Genomic DNA, 21,495 nt, shown 5'->3' with positions numbered 1-21,495 from the left:
TAAAATGTTATCTTTTTATAAAAATTCAAATCACTTCAAGGGAAACAATGACAGTGATGGTTAGCGCATAGCTAACCATCGCTGTCAGCGTATTAACGAGTTTGTATTCTCTTAAAAATAGAAAACTGTTTTTTCTGTATTCAAAACCGAAGCAGAAAAAAGTTTCATTTTTTATTCTGGATTTGTCAGTTCAAAAAAATTATCAAGTTTTTCAAATTTGATTCCCAAACAATACTATTTTGTTGTTTTTAACGCTTGTAGTTCACACTACTAAAAGCGTTAAAAAAACAACAAAATGTACTAAGTACATGCATTTGTTTTTTAGTAGTAAAAACCAAATAAACCAAAAAACAAATATATAACGAATAAAAGGTACTTGTGCACATGCACATGCTACTATGCTGAAATAATGTTATTATTTAGAAACCCATTCTTAACATGGGGAAGAAAGAGTGTTTTGTTAACTATTCTGTACTTTCACTTAACAATTAAATAAAATATATCATGAAACTTGAATTTATTTTTAACTCACTGACCATTTTTTCAAATCTGTAAAACAAACCCATTATTTTTTTACTGATGACGTCTAAATAATAATAATTAGGCGGTTCGATAAAGAATTTCACTGTGATAAATTTTGTAAATTTTCACCTTGTTTCCACCTTAACATTTTTCTTTAAAATGACTATCATTTAAGGTTTTTGGTATGCTGAAAACAAATATCACATTTACATTTTCCGCAAATAAGTAGCTTTCCGGATATTAAGCAATTTCATTTCTTATGTTATTGCTGGCGGCCATCTTGGGACGTGTGTTTGCACATAGTTTCTCGGGGTTAGGTTTGCATGCTCATGCATACCAATATGGTCACCAGAGATAACATAAGAAATGACATTGCCTAATATCCGGAAAACTACTTATTTGCAGAAAATTGAAATGCGATATTTGTTTTCAGCATATACTAAAACCTATAAAAGTAATCATTTTAAATGTTAAGGTGGAAACAAGGTAAAAAATTACTATTTCTTTGTTTACATAGTTGAATTTTCAGTAAAACAACAATAGAAATGACAAAAATTACCATCAACTGGTGAATATATAATTGTTACTTATTATTCCTGGTATCCTGATACTGTGAAAGCTACATCAAGGATTCATGTAGAGTACGATTTATGGTTGCATCTCAGAAAATAGGGGTATACTTTAGGCCAGATAGAGAGGATTTACAAAATTGAAAATTGGACTGATCCCAAAATGCATAAGTTCTGGTCGACTATCGGAATTTCCATCTTTTACAGAAATCCAAAATCTACACGAAAAATTTTCTTCGATTTATTTCTGAGATTAATTCATATCTACTAAATATTTTTTTCTTTGAGGGGAGTAGTAAATACTGGCCATGAATGCTCTTTAGGCAATCAATGGTTCTTTTTTTCGTTTGTGCTCATATCATTTTATGTAGTTTTATTTTATTTTATTTCCCACACATCTTAACCATTCTTAATTCACTTATTTTAAAACAATTTCCTGACAAATTTTCTTCTTTCTTTTTAGCATGTCACATCGAGGTAGTAATGGAGAGGGGAAATCCCTATTAGCTTATTTAGATGACAGAAGAACTTTATTTAAGTACAATACTTAATATTAACAGCCATGGTAAGATGCAAAAAAAAAGAAAAACAAGTGCCTCCCCAATTTAACTTTCACTATTCGTAACTGAAATATGCAGTATCTTAGCTGTGATACCAGGGCTTTTTTTTTTTTTTTTTTCCTGAGTGGGTGCTATGCTCTGTGCGTGACCTTAATGTCTGCCTATAAATACAGAATACGAATTCCGAATCTGCCTATAAATACAGAATACGAATTCCAACTCGCCATGAACTAGTTCTTGTAACTGGAAAAAAAAAACACCTAATGGCTAGCTACGAAATCCCAATATACATTTTACCTCCAAGACGACTACCTCTGTCTAACCTGCATGCGCAAAAAAAAAAAAAAAAAAAAACTTACCTTAAACTCTAAATCCTAATGGAGATAACCCCTGTCTCTTGAACACTAACAATCTGCTCCTTCCCACCAAACCGCCACTTAACTCCTACATTGCACATGTTTGTAGTGGAATCTTTAACTTCCAGCCCCTAACCGTCACATGCTAACTGCTTAGTCATCACTAAACATCTATACAATTCTACCTTTTAGACATGCATTGGAGTTCATTCGTATTCCAGTTAGGTATTTAACAGCCAAAGTATGTACTTGGAAGCAAAACGCACTGCATTACATAACTATGTCTCCTCCTAGATATCTTTGCAACGCTAATACGAAACTGAACCAATGCTCCTTTATGTGCTTTAGACTAATTATGCAACACAACATTAGCTACTTTTACTTTCTCTACTGCTCTGCCTCGACCCAAGACTGCACCATAATAAACAAAGTCTCTGACAGCATAGACACGACACTCTCTCTCGACACTAGCGTCCAAGTACATGTATTTGGTGACTTTAATGTCCATCACAAAAACTGGCTTGGATTCTCTACTCACACAGATGCAGCGGGCAGTACAACGCATAGCTTCTCTATATCTCACTCCCTATCTAAAATTGTTATTTTCCAACCCGTTTCCCTGCCCAGGAAGAACAACACGCATCACTTTTAGATCTGTTTTTGACCACAGTTCCTGATGATTGTATAACGAATGCCAACAGCCCACTTGGGAATGCTAATCATGCAATGATAATGGTTGAAATCGCCCTAAACTCTAGACCCAAAACTGAAGAGCCAGTGCTCAAAACAACGAGATATTATAAAAAGGCTGACTGGGAAGCCATCAGAGATCTCATCAGAGATGCTCATGGGGAAATATTTTTTCTCTTCCTGCTGAACAGTGTACAAATGAGACCACTGAATGGTTCAAAACTGCAATCGAAGCGCATGTTCCCATGCGGAAATTCTATAGCAAGCCCCACTCTCCCCAATGGTTTACTTCAACTTGCGCAACTGCCATTGCTCAAAGGCAGCATGCATACCGCAGATTTAACCGACATAAGTCCAGTTCAAACAGACAGAAGTACATAGAAGCTAGAAGTAACGTTAAGAAAGAAATAGCGACAGCTAAGAGAGAATTTATGGAAACCACTAAAAAACGCATCGAAGCACAAAAACTAGGAACTCGTGACTTCTGGAAAATCTACAATAGTGTAGCAAATAATGGGCAATCAACAATTCCCCCACTAACCAATAATCACGAGGTTGTTTGCTCAGCAACCGAAAAGGCTAACATGCTTGCCAGTCGGTTTGCCTCAAACTCCACACTGAACCCTTCCAACCACCCCCTACCTGAATTTCCTATGCGGACAGACGCCATGCTAGACGATCTGGAAATCACCCCTGCTCAGGTGCATGCTATCATAAAAAACCTTGACACTTCAAAAGCATGTGGACCCGATCTCATCCCAGCTGTGCTATTAAAAAAGTGCTCAGCCGAAGTAGCTCCAGTTCTCTCCAAACGCTACAACAAATGCCTTAATGAATCTTGCTTTCCGGGCTGTTGGAAAACTGCTTCTGTGGTACCAGTATTCAAGAATTCTGGCAAAAGAACTGACCCATTAAATTATCGCCCCATTAGCCTCATCCCACTTTTTGCCAAAATATTTGAGACCTTAATTAATCATGCCCTAGTCCATCCCCTTACAGATGCTAAACTTCTGACTGACAAACAATATGGATTTAGACAAGCCCATTCCACAGCAGACATCCTAACTGTAATCTCTGAATGTATATACCATTCACTGGACAAAGCGAGAGAGGGCAGAGCGGTAGCTCTAGATATATCTACGGCTTTTGACAGGGTATGGCATGAGGGTCTCCTCAGGAAGATTAGATCATACGGTATCACTGGTAGAATACTTAACATAATTAAATCCTTCTTAGATAAGAGAAAAATCCAGGTTGTCCTCGACGGTCGTACATCTAAACAATATGATATAAATGCGGGAGTGCCCCAGGGGGTCTATCCTTGGACCTCTACTGTTCCTGATATTCATAAATGACCTCCCTGACAAAATTGCCTCTGAGATGGGTATATATGCTGATGACACCACACTCTATAACAGGCATGACAGGAAAACAAATGAACATATATCTAAAGAAATGGTAGAAACACTAGAGGATGACCTCCAATCAGTAGTGGAATGGGGACAAAAATGGATGGTCACACTCAATGCTGCCAAGACTGAACTAGTTTCATTCAATAATTACAAGAAACCTTCTCTACCACCTATAGCAATGGCCAACGACTATTTATCTGAGAGTACGTTTTTCAAGCTCCTTGGCCTAATGTTCACAGGAAACATGAGTTGAAACAATTACATCGAAGGCATTGCCAGGGCCGCTGCAAGGAAGGTGGGCTCTCTCTACCATGCTAGAAAACTACTAACACCCGAAAGTATCCTGTTCCTCTATAAGGCAACCATTCGCCCATGTATGGAGTATTGCTGTCATATTTGGGCTGGTGCATCGGCTACTAGTCTCTTGCTCCTTGACAAGGTTCAAAAGAGAGTCGCAAATCTGATAGGCCCTAAACTGGCATCTAAGCTTAAACCTCTGTCCCATCGACGAAACGTTGCATCCCTCTGCCTGTTCTACAAGTATTTTAATGGTGAATGCTCTGATGAACTGCAAGCACTTGTGCCCCCACAACGTGAACACCCTCGACAGACCCGACAAGCTGCAAAATCCCACCCCCACACTATAGAGATCCCTAGATGTATAAGATCTTTCTACTCCAGTAGTTTCTTCCCCAGAACTGCTAGACTTTGGAATTCCATTCCAGGTCACTGCTTCCCCAACTGTACTGACATGCAGAAGTTCAAGTGCAACGTAAACCAACATCTTGCTGCCCAAATCCCTACATAGTACCCCAGTAGTTATTGCCCCTAATAGTAGTCCCCTACACCAAAGTGGCAATGTGCCTTGTTTGGGGTGAAAATGTAATAAAAAAAAAAAAAAATGAAAAAAAAAAATTGCTACACCCAGATTAAGCTCTTCTTTGTTGAAGAGGCAGGAAAACGGCTGCTCTGAATAAAGCTATATTTAAATACCACTATAATACTTAGTTTTGTTCATGAATAGACACCCACTGTATGATACCATGTGCCAGTTTAAAAAAAAATTGAAATTTGTACATCTTAATTTATAATTCATGGCTTATGGTAAAGAGATACATCAGAGTTGACTGCATAATCAGAGCACACAAGTTTACATAAGAGTACCAAGTTTCATGAGAATAGCTTGGAAAATAAATAAATGGTGGCAAAATTACCGAATTTCTTGAAATGTTGAGGTTCATAGTTCAGCCCACTTTTTTTAAAGAAAGATGTCCACACAAAAGCATAAATTTTAGTACTTAAAATTCTCATAACTTTCGAATTACTGATGGTATTTACATAATTCAAACGGGTTTAAGCATCTTTTACATAGCTCTTTTCATGCAAGTTGATAAAATAACAATTATCTACAAAGAAAAAAATTAACTTGTAATGCTAATGTTCGTTTACACTTCTGCATATCAGTACAGTCAGGGAAGCAGGTAGAAGGAAGAGAATTCCAAAGTCTGTTTGATGGAAGAAACTACTAGAGTAGAAAGCTTTCTGGCATTTAGGGACCTTAACAGTGAAGGGGTAAGATTTTGTTGTTAAGCGGGTTTGTCGGGGATATGTACGTTGATAGGGCACAAGTGCAACGAGTTCATCAGAGAACATTCCACTAAAATATCTGTAAAACAGGCACAAAGATATAACATTGCAGCAATGGCACAGGGGTAGGAGTTTAGTTGACAAAGTGGGACATATTAGATTGAAAACTCTTTTTTGGACCCTATACAAGCAAGAGAAGCTAGTGGTAGATGCACCAGTTCTGATGTGGCAACAATATTCCATGCATGGATGAAACCTTGTAGAGGTACACAATACTCTCAGGTGTGAGTAGTCTTCTAGCTCGATAGTGGAAACCCACCTTCTTTGTGGCAACCTTCATAATGTCCTTAATGTATTTGTTTCAGTTCATATTGCCTGTAAATGCTAGGCCTAGGAGTTTGAAGGAAGAATTTTCAAGTAAGATGTGGTCCTGGACATGACCTCTGATGGTGAGGCCCCAGCTTGTGGGCTTTGGGGAGTGTGGAGCCACCTTTTAATTGCCATTGCTCCCAGGTCCACTCTGACCCGGAGTGGTAGTTGTTGAGTGGTGCATTTTAGGTGGAATTGAGATAGGAAATGGGTTAAGATGCAAAGGAGGAAATATAAACATGTGTGGACGGATAGAGAGAAGAAAATTTTATTATGGGTCAAAAAAGTGATTGTGGGATTTTTACAATAAAGGGGAGATAATCACATGAAGAGTTCCAACTAGTACCTGTTAGGGTCCCAACTATGGATTAAATAGAAAATGACTTGAAAAAAAATATATTCTATTAAAAATTTTCTTCAAAATCACCTGAAAAAGGGTTGATATGCCGTAAAACAAAAACAACCAACCAACATCAAGTAGGGTGTTATTTGTCATGGTGGTTGGAGAGGCAGAATTGAATCTGTGCTAATCAATTTAGATCAGTCCAAATCGTTTGATAGGGTCGATCATCGATACTTAGATGCTATTCTTTTCTAAGATGGATTTGGTCATCAGTTTCATTCCTGGATTTTCCTTTTTTATCCAAACTATGGTTGTAATGGTTAGGGTGAATAGTTTGAGATCAAAGCCTTTTAATTTATTCAAAACTATTTGCAAAGGTTGTCCAATTAAACCAATTATTTATGTACTTGCATTGAAACTCTTCCTTTGCCAGCTTAGGGTGAATCCAGTTCATAGCACAATAATTAACTACTCCAACTATACAGACGATGTGACCCTGCTTGTAATGAGCAGTACCAAGATTAAAGTTGTCAAAAGCAGTATGAACAAGTGGCAGAGGCCATGATTAACTTCCACAAGGCTGTTGGCTTATGCATGTGTGCCTGGAGGGAAGTACTCCTTCAGACGCCATTGGATTGGATAGATGGGCAATGCAAGATGCTCAAGATTTTGTTTGGTCCTGATTTCCAGTTGGAGAAAAACTGATCGGAAGTGTTGAAAACAGGTAAGATGACAGTTCACCTGTGGTCTTTGAGAAATCATACTTTGAAGGGAAGAGTGGAGGTGTGTAATTCACATATTTTTACACCTCATTCTTCACCTACATGCAAACACTCAGCGATCCCTAATGGGGATCTCCTTTATCACATACGAGTCAAACCTTGATAAAGGACCTCAATGTAACCTAAATCGTTCTTCGCAGGGATCTCAGTCAATCTGGTCGGAATCACTTTGCCTTTGGGTTGATAGGTCACTGTTTCGTCATCTATCACACTGGAAATTAATCAATTTCATGCACATAAAAGAAAGACAGATGCGGATATATATATTCTACTGGTTAATTCAAGAAAGATATACAAAATATAACTTATATACAATTGTTCATATGTTGATTTGACAAAACTCGACAGAGTCCCAATTAGATTAATTACTCTCAGTTCTGTGGTGGCAACAGTCAGGAAAAGAGAGAGCTGGGTGACGACCCTTCGATTAGTATTAGATTCACTCAAATCTCAGCTCCAACTGTTGATTTTGATGTGGGGACTCGCTCATGTATGGAGGTGACGGAGTAGGTTCGGTCGCTCCCTAGATCCAATCATCAGTAAGTACGTCACCTCAGGGGAATCCCCGTGTGTGTGTGTACCATGTGAATCTGCAACTCTCCCAGGCCTATTTCTCATGATCGAAAAAGGTTAAACCCCTGACTTCTTGGTCGGGTATTACACTTGTTAACATCAGAAATTAAATTATATTTCGTCATGTCTCTCAAAGTGACATCAAATTGTCACTTTCACCAACAATCAGATTTATATGTCGGTTTCATAAAAATAATAAAATTTATAATCTTAACTCTTCCTTTCAGCAGGGTCGGCTGCTGTTGCCCAGGCATACAATAATACTTAACAAATAAAACAAACATATCTGCCCAGTATTTTCCAGTGTTTCGGGAGTCTCAACCTCCCCCCAATGGGGAGCTCTACCACTCCCAGAGACGGTCATGTCACAGCATACAATAGTTCCATTCATGGATACCACACTAATATTATTAGTGCAGCCACTTTCAGGTCTGTCTGGCACAGAAAGCAGACCATTATTTGTCAGAAGGTTTGTTATCTACATATGTCTGAAAACAGTCGGGGTATGCCAAGCATTGACATACACTTTGCCTTACCTAACTAGACCAAATGTGTACACCTTGTGAGAGAAAGAGTAGTTTCTGGAAGGAAGACATTCCAAAAACTTTTCCAGCTATAAAAAATGAACACTTGGATGAGGAAGAGGGCACACAGTTTGCCTCTCGGCAAGTACTCCTTTTATTGCATGTGTCAACAGTCCTTGAATTCTTGCTACAGGTCAAAGAAAGTCTTTCTGACAATCAAGTGTCAAGTGATAATTCCCGGCCACTATAAAAGCAGGAGGCTAGAGACGAGTCGGCAGTGTCCTGCAAACTGTGTGTGTGGGTGTTTCTGGCGATTGGAGTGTGTCTTCTTTTACCACGGTTATCACGGACAGGAATTCCCTCTCTTCTGGAGGTGGGCGATATTGACTATTTTGAAGTTGTACTGTTGCTGACAGAACATTTATTTATTTTTTTTTTGCCTACTACATTTTTGTTTCAAGCTATTTCGGCCCGAATATGGCGAAGGTGCGGATAAGCAGTGATATTATCAAGCCGTTCTCTGGCGAGGGAGACGTTGTAGCGTGGCTGAAAAAAGTGAGACTTGTCGCACAACTTCAGCAGGTGGATGACGTAGCGAGTCTGCTACCTTTATACCTGGAAGGCGATGCACTGGCCCTCTACATGGAAATGGAGGAGGACGATCAAAAGAAAATAGACCAGATTGAGGCTCGATTAAAGGAGGCATTTACTGATGACACGTTTGCAGCATATAGAAAAATAACTATGGTTAGATGGGCTGGTGAACGTGTGGATGTGTACGCCAACAAAATCAGGCAGTTGGTTGGATTGGCCGGATTCACAGGAGAAAGCTCAGAGAGACTCACAAAATTAATTTTTGTCACTGGATTCCCTGACACCATCTCAATTGCTCTTCAACAGGTGCCGAACATCAAAGCCCTGACCATGGGGGAGCTAATGTCGAGAGCGAGAATTTTGACGACGACTGGCGAACAAAATCAGGATGTGGTTGCGGCCACACGCTCACCCAACAACAGGGCCCAGAATAATCCTGTTAACGTGACCTGTTTCAAATGCAATGTTAAAGGCCACCTTGCAAGGGACTGTCGAAAACGTGGAACACGGTGTTACCGTTGCGGTGAGAGTGGACACTGGGCTCGGAATTGCTCGGGAAACGAGCAAGGGGAGGACGCATAAGCGCCAGTCTCCTTCCCAACCAAGATGTGAACACGACGCTCCCGGTGATAAGCATCCATGTTGACGGGACGCGATGCTTGGCGCTTATTGATACAGGATGCTCCAGGACAATTTTACATGCAGACCGGTGCCGGTCTTGGAGAAAAACAAACGTAAATGTCAACACAATTGGTGGAGTGTCCCATGCGTGCTGCGGTGTTGGAACGGTCTCTGTATCCACTGATGAAGGTGTGTCTGCCAGAGTCAATGTGTTGGTGGTGCATGGCAAGCCACTGGGATTTGACTTGCTTCTAGGGATCGATGCCATAAAAGCTCTAGGAGGTGTCGTTGTCAAGCCTACAGGATCAGTGCGGCTGGGCGCCAGGAAAAGTATTAAATGCGCAGCCATTTCTATCGATGAACCAGATTTCACTGCTACCTTTGACCATCAAAACCGAACGTGGACCGCATCGTGGAAATGGTCTGTGGACCACCCCCCTGAAAGGCTGCATAATCGAGTGTCAGAGTACCCAGTGCCAGCAGAAATTCGTGAAGAATACACGCAGGAGCTCCACACCTGGATAGATAATGGTTGGCTCGTGCCATACCCAGAGGATAAATTGGGACCCCCCAAAGGTCTAATTCCCCTGATGGCTGTGATACAGCAGAACAAAGCCAAATTGCGCCCGGTAATGGACTACCGGGAGCTAAATCATTACGTAGACGCATTTACGGCCAACGCAGATGTTTGTGCGGCTAAGCTGCGTGAGTGGAGACAAAAAGGTGCTAACGTGTCTCTACTGGACCTCAGAAGAGCATACCTACAAGTCCGGGTCCATGAGACACTGTTGCCATACCAGACTGTGGAAATCGATGGGAAAAAATACTGTCTGACCCGTCTGGGGTTTGGTTTGAATGTGGCTCCCTTGATAATGAGAGCAATTGTCAGCGAAGTACTATCTCAGGAAGAAGTTATAAGCCGCGCAGCATCTGCTTACATTGATGACATTTTTGTCAATGAAGACGTGGTGCCCGCGACCCGTGTGAGAGAACACCTCGCGCAATTCGGGTTGGAGTGCAAGAACTCGGAGCAGTTGAAGGACGGTGCACGGGTGCTGGGATTGGCAGTCAGGATGGAACGCAATGAACTGCGGTGGAAGCGAGGAAATGCAATTCCGGAGGCTCCCAGTATTGTTACGCGACGAACAATCTTTTCCCTGTGTGGTCGACTTGTCGGGCACTTTCCGGTGTGCGGTTGGCTTCGTGCGGCTTGCGGAATACTCAGAAGGAGAGTAAGTTCGGTAACGAAGGGCTGGGATGATGAAGCAAGGGACGCCGTACTACATCGTATGATGTTCGAAACCTTAAAATCTGCACAGCAGAACGATCCGGCACAGGGAAATTGGTGTGTGGACGGCAAAGAGCTGAATGTATGGGTCGATGCTAGCTCCCTAGCAATTGGGGCAGCCTTGGAGATGTGTGAAACTGTGCTGGAAGATGCATGTTGGCTGCGACCTGAAGATGACTCTCAACATATCAACTTGGCTGAACTGGATGCCGTATTGAAAGGCATCAATTTGGCTCTCCAGTGGCAGAGCAAGGTGCTACACATAAAGACAGATTCTGTTTGCGTATACCATTGGGTCTCGGACACGCTAACTGGAAAGGCGCGAGTACGCACCAAAGCAGCAAGCGAGATGCTTATTAGGAGGCGATTAAGCACTCTTAAGGAGCTCGTGAAAGAGTACGGGCTGACAGTGGATGTGACGCTGGTTCCATCAGCACAAAACATTGCTGACCGACTGACACGAGTGCCACAGCGGTGGTTTGAGGCAATGAAAAAGAAAAACGGTCTTGACCCAGTGATAGGCGCGGTCCACACAGACGAGCTGGATGAGAGTCAAATCATGGCTATTCACAAAGATAGTGGACATCCGGGGGTGCGACGCACTACCTACTTTGTCAGGAGAAGATGTCCAACCACGACAAAAGCAACTGTCAGAACGGTCATACAGAAATGCGAGGAATGTCAGTCCATTGACCCAGCGCCAGTCAGGTGGGAAAAGGGAAAGCTGGAAGTTAACGAGAATTGGCAGAGAATTGGGATGGATATCACGCATTATGGCACCTTCCATTTTTTAACTTTAACAGACTGTGGTCCATCGCGTTTCTCCATTTGGAGGAAATTGGCAAGGCAGGACTCGGCAAGCGTGATTCATCAGTTGGCACGCCGCATGAACTCCTTTTAGACAATGACACAGCTTTCTGCAGCAATATGTTCCAAGCATTTGCATGTAAATGGGGAGTTCACTTGCGGTTCCGCTGTGCATACGCTCCAGCCGGGAATGGCATAGCGGAGCGATGTCATCGTACAGTGAAACGAATAGCGGCTAGAATGTGTTGTCCCATACAGGAGGCTGTCTACTGGTATAACATCACACCAAGAGACGACACATCTCCCTCCACTGCGCCTACCAATAGGATTTATCAATACGAAGTTCGAGTAAAGGAGACCAATCTCGCAACTGCGTCCCCAGGTCCCAAGAACAGCTTTTACCAGGTTGGAGATCGCGTATGGGTCAGAAGACCGCAAAATCGATGTACCACGAGGTTCGGCAAGGGTGAGGTGACCAAGGTGATCAGCCCTCAGTCAATTTTGGTGGACGGTGTGCCTCGTCACGTGAAGGATTTGCACCCTCGCCATTATGTTGTTACATCGGAGGAAGAGGGAGACTCAGACAGTATGATGTCTTCTGAAAAGACAGAGAGTATGATGCAGGACGACGAAGAGGATTTTGAGCCATATAATGTACATACTGAAGAAGCGGAGGAAGGACCACCCGTCTTGCCTCTACGAAGGAGTACCCGACAGAAACGAATACTGCCCCCCTGCCCTGATTGTGAAACACCGCCTATGGAGCAGACTGGTGGCAATAATGGCGATGAGGAGGATGGCAGGGAGGAAGTGCTGCCTCCGGTTCTTCGGAGAAGTACCAGACAGAGACGACTGCCCCCCTGCCCCATTTGTGATCATGAGATCAGGGGAGAGTGTAGCAGAAGCAGCAATAATTAAAATGAGGGGAAAAAGAGTTTACCTCGGGTATGTCTGTTGTGTTACCAGTTGGGGGGAAAAAGAGAATTCCAAGATGGCGTCCGGGGGTTTTTATTAGCATTTACCCCATGCAACTCTCGGAAAATCACGTTTCTGTCTCATGTGATTATGCAAATGGATAATTCCCGGCCACTATAAAAGCAGGAGGCTAGAGACGAGTCGGCAGTGTCCTGCAAACTGTGTGTGTGGGTGTTTCTGGCGATTGGAGTGTGTCTTCTTTTACCACGGTTATCACGGACAGGAATTCCCTCTCTTCTGGAGGTGGGCGATATTGACTATTTTGAAGTTGTACTGTTGCTGACAGAACATTTATTTATTTTTTTTTTGCCTACTACATTTTTGTTTCAATGTGTATCAGGCTGAAGAATGTGAAACTCTCTTTAGTAAATTCCAACGAAAGGAGGGTGAAAGTTTTGCATTTGTGTTGTCTCTAAATGGATCTAATCTTGAGTGGTACGTGGATGTTTCTTAGACAGAAAATATTAGTCATCCAAAACAAACACTGTTCAATTTTTGACCAAGTCAAAACTAGAGTAGGTTATTTCTTTATTTTTCCACTTTTTAACTTAGCTAGTGTATATATGATGTAATAAGCGTTCCTTTCTGTTTTTGTATAACTTTTGTTGCTAATCTCCATTCCCATTGCTAATTAGGTGATAGATTTGCTGTTTTGCTAGTAATCTGGGCTCACTTTCGGCTTTTTGAAAGACATCTTTTGGTATAAAGTGTTTTCTTTTGATGTTGCTTTTTTGAGGGGGAGGGACCTACATCTAATTGTTTGACTAGCAAAACTACTTATCTTTCACATTCCTTTATATTAAGAAGCATTTTTTTATTGTAAATACTTCATTCTCGTTGTATATAAAGTCTGTATTACAATCCACAAAAGTATGAAAGAAGTGGTAAATTTTAAAAAAAATATAATAAATGTTATCAAAAGCAATATAAGGTACTATTCTACCTATCTGGAAAACGTTTTAGTGGTTTCACTCACTTTAAAATGTTTAATCGGTTTGAAAATCATATAGTGCTTATAAATAGATGCGAATTAGAAAAACGTCAGAATGCTGACTGTAAAATATGTGAATGTTTGGTAAATGACTAAAACATTATGCAAAATAGAAACACAGCCAATATATATCACGGTAACATATATTTGGGCTATTATTTTACTTTAGGGCCTGTTTCACATTCATATAGAAAAATATGGTTTTTGTAGATTTCGATTGGCTTTAAAAGAATATGATAACCATTTCCATTGCAAATTTGCATGTTACAAATATGTGCGCACTTACATGTACAGAAATGGCCACCACAGATAACATATAGAATTACGTGGCTTTATATCAGAAAAACTATTTGTTTGTGGCAAAAATGAGTGCTGTTGCATGTATAGAAATGGTCACCATAAAGAATTATATGCATCTGTACATAGATTTCTCTTTATTTGTTATTGTCTTCGTGTCTTTATTGAAAGATGAAAGCAGAAAAAAAAAATCTTTAATCAATAAACAAACAAAATAATGCCCCCTTACTAGGTGGCCATAAAGTGGGTGCTCATTTGAAGTTCAATTTACATGGAACAGTGATCACCCACTTTTTGAAAAAGTAATTTCTTTATATCATAAAAACTATTTATTTGCGATGGAAACGATTAGCAGATTCGTTTGTAGCACACCGAAATCTACACAGTTTTTTTTTCTATACGAACGTGAGACGGGCCTTAAAATAAAAAATTACCATATTTGGTTGGTTTCTATCAGTATTTTAGGTACTTGTACAGTTTAGTCAAGACATTAAAAAAATGAAAATATCGAAAAATGTTTAAATTGTATGTATCCGTCATGGGACGAAGTTCTCTGAAAAAAAAAATTCACTTAATTTCATCAAGTAGGTTTTTTTTTTTTTTTTTTTTTTTTTACAGCGAAAAAACAATTTGTTATGATACCGAGCAAAATGTTCGATTTTTAGGAAGAAAAGCTAGTATTAGAGATGGAAAGGGGTGTCAGCGCTTTAACTGGAGTTATCTCCCTTTGTCATTTCTAAAATTCAAACAATTTTTTTTTAAATCCAAGATGGCCGCCTTCAACGCGCTCTCATAAAAACGCGTTTTTCCGCTGTAAAAAAACAAAACAAAACTACTTGATGAAATTAAGTGAAATTTTTTTTTCGGAGAACTTCGTTCTATAACGGATACATACAATTTAAACTTTTTTCGATATTTTCATTTTTTAATGTCTTGACTAAACTGTATAAGCGCCGTATTTTGTATAATTTTTTTAGTTTTAAGTCATCTGCCAAACATCACGTATTTAACAGTCAGCTCGTCGCCATTTTTCTTGTTGGCAACCATCGATAAACACGGTATGACTTTCGAACTGATTAAACGCTTTAGAGTGAGTAAAGCCACTAAAAACTTTTGGTAATATTATACAAACACCGTGACAGCGAATTAACCCTAACCCTAACCCCCTAACCCTAACGCTGTCACGGTGTTTGTATAATAATACCAAACTTTTCCAGATAGGCAGAATCTTACCTTTGATAACATTTATTTGTTATATTTTTTAATTTTGACTACTTTATTATTTATTTCATTTCATTTTTTTTTTTAGAGATTTTGTTTTGATTATTACGACTAGCAAAATTAAATAATTTTAGGTCCAATTACTCCCATTTCCCCCTTTTTTTACCATGTTATATCAGCGACTGTTCAGTGCGTGTCAGCAATCGTTCCAAATATAGAGTTCGCTTGCCCTTTCTTTTTGTGCTTATTTTGGACCTCCTCTTTATAAACCAAAAGGGAACATAATGACGCGCCTCGTTATAAAAACGAACATCAATAAAGAATACAAAAAAAAAAAAAAAAGAAAGAAAAAAGAAATAAATTACTTACCTTTGGCTTGGACAGTTTGCTTTCAAGAAACATACGAGTTTAGATAGGATAGCAACCAGAGAAATAGGTTCGCAGAAAATAAAAGAGGAGGAAATTTAAATGAACCATTTCAAAACAGGATTTTTTTTAGTTGAACATTACGAATAAAATCATCATCATCATTATTTTTTATTTATTTATTTTTTTAATGGAAATATTTTAATAGGTGAAAAAATCAAACACGATTATTTTTGTTACCAGAATTTTAATTAATTTCGTGGGACGGGTGGGGTTACTATAATACACAGTGTTTGCTGATAATTAAACACGCTTTAAGAGGTGGTTATTATTACTATTATTGTTTCCACCTCAATTCCGGTTATTCCGTCGTTTGATTTTTAATGTTATCTTTTTTTTTTTTATTAACTTGTTAGGTGAAAAAGTGGAGGTGGGAGGTGGGTTGTCATGTTTGTTTGACGGAGTTTTTTTTTTTTTTTAATCTATCAAAAATAAGGTAATCATCTAATCAATTTGAAATTTTCATGAAATTAAGTGAAGAACGAATTTTATAAAGAGTGTTTTTGCTATTTTTTTTGTACTTATACAGTTTAGTGACGACATTAAAAAATGGAAATATTGAAAAAAAATTTCATTGTACGTAACTGTTATAGACTGAAGTTCTCCGAAAAAAATTTCACTTCATTTGATCAAGTAGTTTTTTTTTTTTTTTACAGCGAAAACAATTATTTATCACGGCTACGTCAACGTGGCCATTTTGGAAATGTTATTGATCGCCCAGAAATTACCCAAGGGCAGGTAACTGCCGTACATAGCAGAATACCTCCATTTTAGGCCAATCTAGCCCTTTTTTCCCCACCAGAATGAGATTTTTTTTTTTTTTTTTTTTTGCGAAAACAGATGCCATTTTTGGGGTGTTTTTTTTTTTTTTTTTAAATTTGTAACAGAAGTAAATAAACGAAATTTGAAAATTTTCGAATTTAAAATTTTGTTTCGAAGTTATCCATGCGCCATGCGTGTCCAGACTCCAGCTCTGCGCATGTTTCGAAAATAATTTCGTATAAAAATTCTTCAATTCTTTGCATTCTTCAATTTCTTTGCATATTCAATAGTATTCTTATTAAAAAAAAAAAAAAACGCAAAAAAATTGCAGATTTAGAAAAAAACCCAAAAAAAACGTAAAAAAATTGCAGATGTGTTGTGCTTGTGCGCATCTCATTCTGGCGAGAAAAAAAAGGCTAGATTGCGAAATTTGGCCTAAAATGGAGGTATTCTGCTAGGTACATTTCCAAAATGGCCACGTTGACGTCGTCGTGATAAATAATTGTTTTTCGCTGTAAAAAAAAAAAAAAAACTACTTGATCAAATGAAGTGAAATTTTTTTTCGGAGAACTTCAGTCTATAACAGTTACGTACAATAAAATTTTTTTTCAATATTTCCATTTTTTAATGTCGTCACTAAACTGTATAAGTACCATTTTTTTTTTTCATATTCGAATATATATTGTAAGAAATTCTGCAGAAATAAGCAGGCTCCTCATTGGTCGGGTTGACCGCCCACGATTTTGTTTGAACCTATCAGATTGATTGTTCCTGCCGAGGGTATTCTTGGCGCTAAATTTATCTTTTCAGCCCGTCAGTTTTCACACAGACAACAGGTCGACTTGACGTACGAAAACTCATTCGAGGCTTGTAGTCTCAAAACCCCTTTGCCATAATGTAGGGCGAAATTGATGTAAAATGGTGGAGGGTTCACCTCAAATACACAAACGGAATGTTCAAGAAAGATTATCGCTACAGTCCTCTGTCTCTTGTCTCTACTCTCGTTGCCTTCTATCCTGGCTGATCGGGAATCATCTCCCAGCACCCAGAAATGAACATCGTTTTATAGGTTCCATCTTCACGCACACACGAGATTATGCGAGAACGGACGAAATAAAAATGCAGGCCGCCATGTTTGTTCTTCCTTTTCTTCGCCTGAACTCACTCGCTGAGCACCCACGGTAAGACTTCTCTTTCTTGCTTCTAACCACATGCCTCCCTGATCTCAAGATCACATTTCATAGTCTCTCATCCACTGTGGCGGTCGCCTCTCTCTACTTGGCCTCTGAGGTGTCTCGTCCTCCTCCTGTGGCTGCCCATTCCCCTCCACTGCTTCGCCCTCAACTGGTCTGACATCGAGAATGTGCCTCGGGACTCCTCCCACCACAATGTTGTTACTAGTGTTCCTCCCAGTCACGCGACCTCTACTCCATTGTGTGGTACAGCGCGCCCCCGGTGGCTTCACCCATACCTCGTCCCCGAGTTTAATTGTCCCTGTGGCCTCTACTTCTCGGCTTGCCGGCTCCACCCTGGGATGTCTCCAGGAATATGCAAACATTGACAGTTGCGGGACCGTCTCTGGTACTTGTCCCAGTTTAGGCGACATGTTATACCAGAAGACGGTTTGCTCAGGTGAGGTGCCTCCTCTTTCCGCAACTGCTTTTATTATGCGGATGTTTCTCTCTACGATCCCGTTGCCACTAGGTCTGTAGGCAGCTCTGAAAAATTGTTGGATCTTCCATTTCTTCAGTACTTCTGTCACTGCTACTGACTTGAACGCAGTCCCATTGTCGGTTAACAACTCTTCCGTGGGGCCTCGCTCCAAAACACCTCATCAAGGATTGCCGCTATTTCATTGCCTGTTCCTCCACGTAGCTTCTTCCATAGGGCAAATCGCCCGGGCCCACAGTCAGTCATGGTCAGGTAAAGTCCACCCCTGTAATGGGTGACATCGCATGCCAGTCTTTCCCAGGTCCCACTCACCTCCAATTGGCCAGCTTCATGCTTCAATCGACTGACATCTGTCGCATGTCCTGACCACTTGCCTCACCTGCTCCTTGGTGATCCTCGGGTCGACTTTTTTCACTAAGTACCAAGTCCTCTCTACCCCCATATGGTGCAAATTGTGCAGTTCTCGCACGCCAACATTATCTAGATCTGATGCAGCGACAACATCTTTCTTTGGCAACAGCCAACTCTTCTTCATTCTCGTGAGAGCATCTGCTCGGTTCTTTTCAGAAGCCACCATGTCTACGCAAAGCTTCAAACAAAACTCTTGCATCAGCTCAGCCAGCACCCCAAGCCTGCGCTTCACTAACATCTCCGCAGCCCCTTTCGTTTTTATCCTTTTTTCGCTTGAAATGAGAGACTTTAGCCAAGCAAACACCGTGGCAGAGTCTGTTTTGATGCAGATGTCACGTTGTCCCCATTTCAAGGCCAGATTGACTCCTTTTATTGTCGCGTCTAATTCCGCCACATTGATGTGGCTGACGTCATTCTTTTTCCTCAACCAGGCTGCATCTTCTGCAACTACTCCTCCAATTTCCAAAACGACCCCTGTTGCAATGCTGCTCGCATCACACCACACGACTCCATCCAATGTTCGCGGCATGTTCCAGGTTCCCCGGACTGGGTCTTGCCGTTCTGCTTCTTTCAAGAGCTCTTCCATCATGGCGACCATTCTTTCTCCCACCTTATCATTCCATCCTCGTCCTTCGGCGTGTCTCTTTATGTAGCTGCATGCTGGTCTAAGCCAGCTAGCAATGGGGTAATGTCTGATCAACTTTCCGCATATGGAAAAAAGTTCACGTCTGTTGAGCTCCTGCTTCAGTTGTGGGATCTCGTTTCCCCTGTGAAACTCTAGGCCGCCTGACGCACTTCGTTTCAGTTTTAGGCTCAAAGCAGCCCCTCCGTCTAATTTTTCCGGCTCTTTGGCGACCAACCCGAACCTCTTCAAATGAGCCACCACCTCCTTGTCAGTTACCACAGTCTCATTCACCAGAATGTCGTCTATGTATGAGCTCACTACCCCATCTCCCTTTCCCATTGTCTCCAGAATTTTCCTGAGGATAGTTGACATAATCTTGGGTGCTGAATTTAACCCGAACCCCACTCGCGTAAGGCAGTAGGTTTTGCCTTTGTACTTGACTAACTGATATTTCCAGAGCTTCTTGGCAACATGGAGTTGCAAATAGGCAGATTTTAGATCTACCAACGTAGATGCGCCATTCATCTGCCTCCATTCCCTAATGGTCTCACTGCACACATCTACAGTGTCGCCTCCCGTATGGCACTTAACATGGCCGTTCAGCTCTCGGAAATCCAGGACCGGTCTTACTTTCCCTTTAGTTGTTTGCAGAACGGCCATCAACGGCAAAATGCCCGACTCCACATCATCTGTCCAAGGCATCAGTATCCCCTCCTCAATCCATCAGTTGACTTCCTGCTCAAACTCCTTTCTCGCCCCTCCTCTAAGCGAATTTGTGTAGCACGCCACCCTGTTTGTCAGCGATGGCGCTTGATGTTTCCATGCCCACTCCACCGTCCACCGCTCTCCGTCGAATTCGGCTCGGAAGTCCTGATCTTTGATCGACAATTTTCTTTCCTCCCCGACCTTGTTGATCCCTCTGGGGGCGTTCTACGTCACCGCACACTCAGCTAGTCTGAACCTCACGTTGTCACATGTGATGGTAACACCTCCAAGGCGGCATATAACATCCATTCCAATGATGGCTTGGACGCCAGGCACCAGGCGATCAGTGACAATTGCATGGACCCTCATCCGATGTTCAGCAATATCAATAGTGACGGTCTTCCTCCCTCGACACTTCACTCGCGACCCATCGAATGCCACTATTTCACTCTTCCCTTTCCATCTTCCGACCAGGGTAGTGTGCACCATGGTAGTGGTGCAGCCAGTGTCAATCAGGGCCATAACTTCCCGTCCTTCCACTGTGATCTTTTGTTTGGGCATCTGCTACAGGTACGCCTCTATTCTCGAATCGGGGCGGCCGCTGGCGCGTCGGCCTCCCCTCGCCAGTTTCCCGAACTTGTGCATTTTACCGCTAAATGGCCTCTTTGATTGCATTTGTAACACACTGTCCGTTGTAAGAACTTCCTGCAGTCTCTTCTCATGTGTGGTCCCCTGCATTTGAAGCATGCGATCCCCGGGTTTGGCAGATTCCTGCCCACATCTTGCTGTACCGTTGCTGTCGTTCCTCCAGGCTCCGTGGGCTGGGTGCTCACCAAGATTTTTGCAGTTTTAAGCAGCTCACTCACATCCAGCGTCTCCACTCCCGGTACCTGCTGCAACCTTTTTGATATCTCTTCCGGGAACCCGGTAACAAAAGTCATCTTGACTACGTGACTCGTGGCATGTCCCCTGATGCCCGACAACTCAACCAATCTCCTTATCTCATTCGCGTAGACATCCACAGATTCACCAGTCCACCTCTTCTCTTTCAATTTATTAAAGGCCTCAAAAGGCCCCTCTGCGAAAGCTTCAATCAGTCGACCCTTGATGGCGTCTGCGTCACCCTGTTCCCGCTCGCTGAGCTCCAAATAGAGGGCCAGTGCGTCCCCTTCTAGAAACAGTGGTATTACTGCGGCCACATCATCCAGCTTCTGAATCCTTGCTACAAGGTCCACTTTTTTAAGCCACGCCACCACATCACCGTCGCCATTAAAAGGCTTAATTATGTTGCTTAAGCCTGCATTGGCCATCGCCGAAATAGCTTGATGTAAAATGGGGGGGGTCACCTCAAATACACAAACGGAATGTTCAAGAAAGATTATCGCTACAGTCATCTGTCTCTTGTCTCTACTCTCGTTGCCTTCTCTCCTGGCTAATCGGGAATCATCTCCCAGCACCCAGAAATGAACATCGTTTTATAGGTTCCATCTTCATGCACACACGAGATTATGCAAGAACGGACGAAATAAAAATGCTGGCCGCCATGTTTGTTCTTCCTTTTCTTCGCCCGAACTCACTCGCTGAGCACCCACGGTAAGAATTCTCTTTCTTGCTTCTACCCACATTATTATCATTTGCAAACACCAATGCCCTTATGTTTGGCGAAATATTATATTCATCGTACCTTATGTTTGGCGAAATATTATATTCATCGTATACTGTTGTACTCTGTGAATTGATTGACTTTCATCATTACTTATAATGACTTTCATCATTACTTATAATGTCTCTCAGAGACGAAATTAAGATCTACA

General features: G+C 41.3%; 1 protein-coding gene across 4 annotated transcripts in view; it reads right to left on the bottom strand.

Moving 5' to 3' along the window:
* Positions 1–20,187, bottom strand: part of LOC145279583 (uncharacterized) — a 34,769-nt gene extending 14,582 nt beyond the window's left edge. For all 4 annotated transcript variants that reach the window (XM_080130747.1, XM_080130746.1, XM_080130748.1 and 1 more), the window contains exon 1: positions 15,451–20,187. In XM_080130747.1, coding sequence (XP_079986873.1) covers positions 18,269–19,678 — 1,410 coding nt within the window. In that variant the 5' untranslated portion in view covers positions 19,679–20,187 and the 3' untranslated portion in view covers positions 15,451–18,268. The remainder of the gene's footprint in view (positions 1–15,450) is intronic.
* Positions 20,188–21,495: the final 1,308 nt, after the last annotated feature.

The sequence above is a fragment of the Euprymna scolopes genome, chromosome 7 (assembly GCF_053919585.1).
Source record: "Euprymna scolopes isolate OS-2025 chromosome 7, ASM5391958v1, whole genome shotgun sequence".
NCBI lineage: Eukaryota > Metazoa > Mollusca > Cephalopoda > Sepiida > Sepiolidae > Euprymna > Euprymna scolopes.
This window is presented reverse-complemented; position numbering and strand designations above follow the sequence as displayed.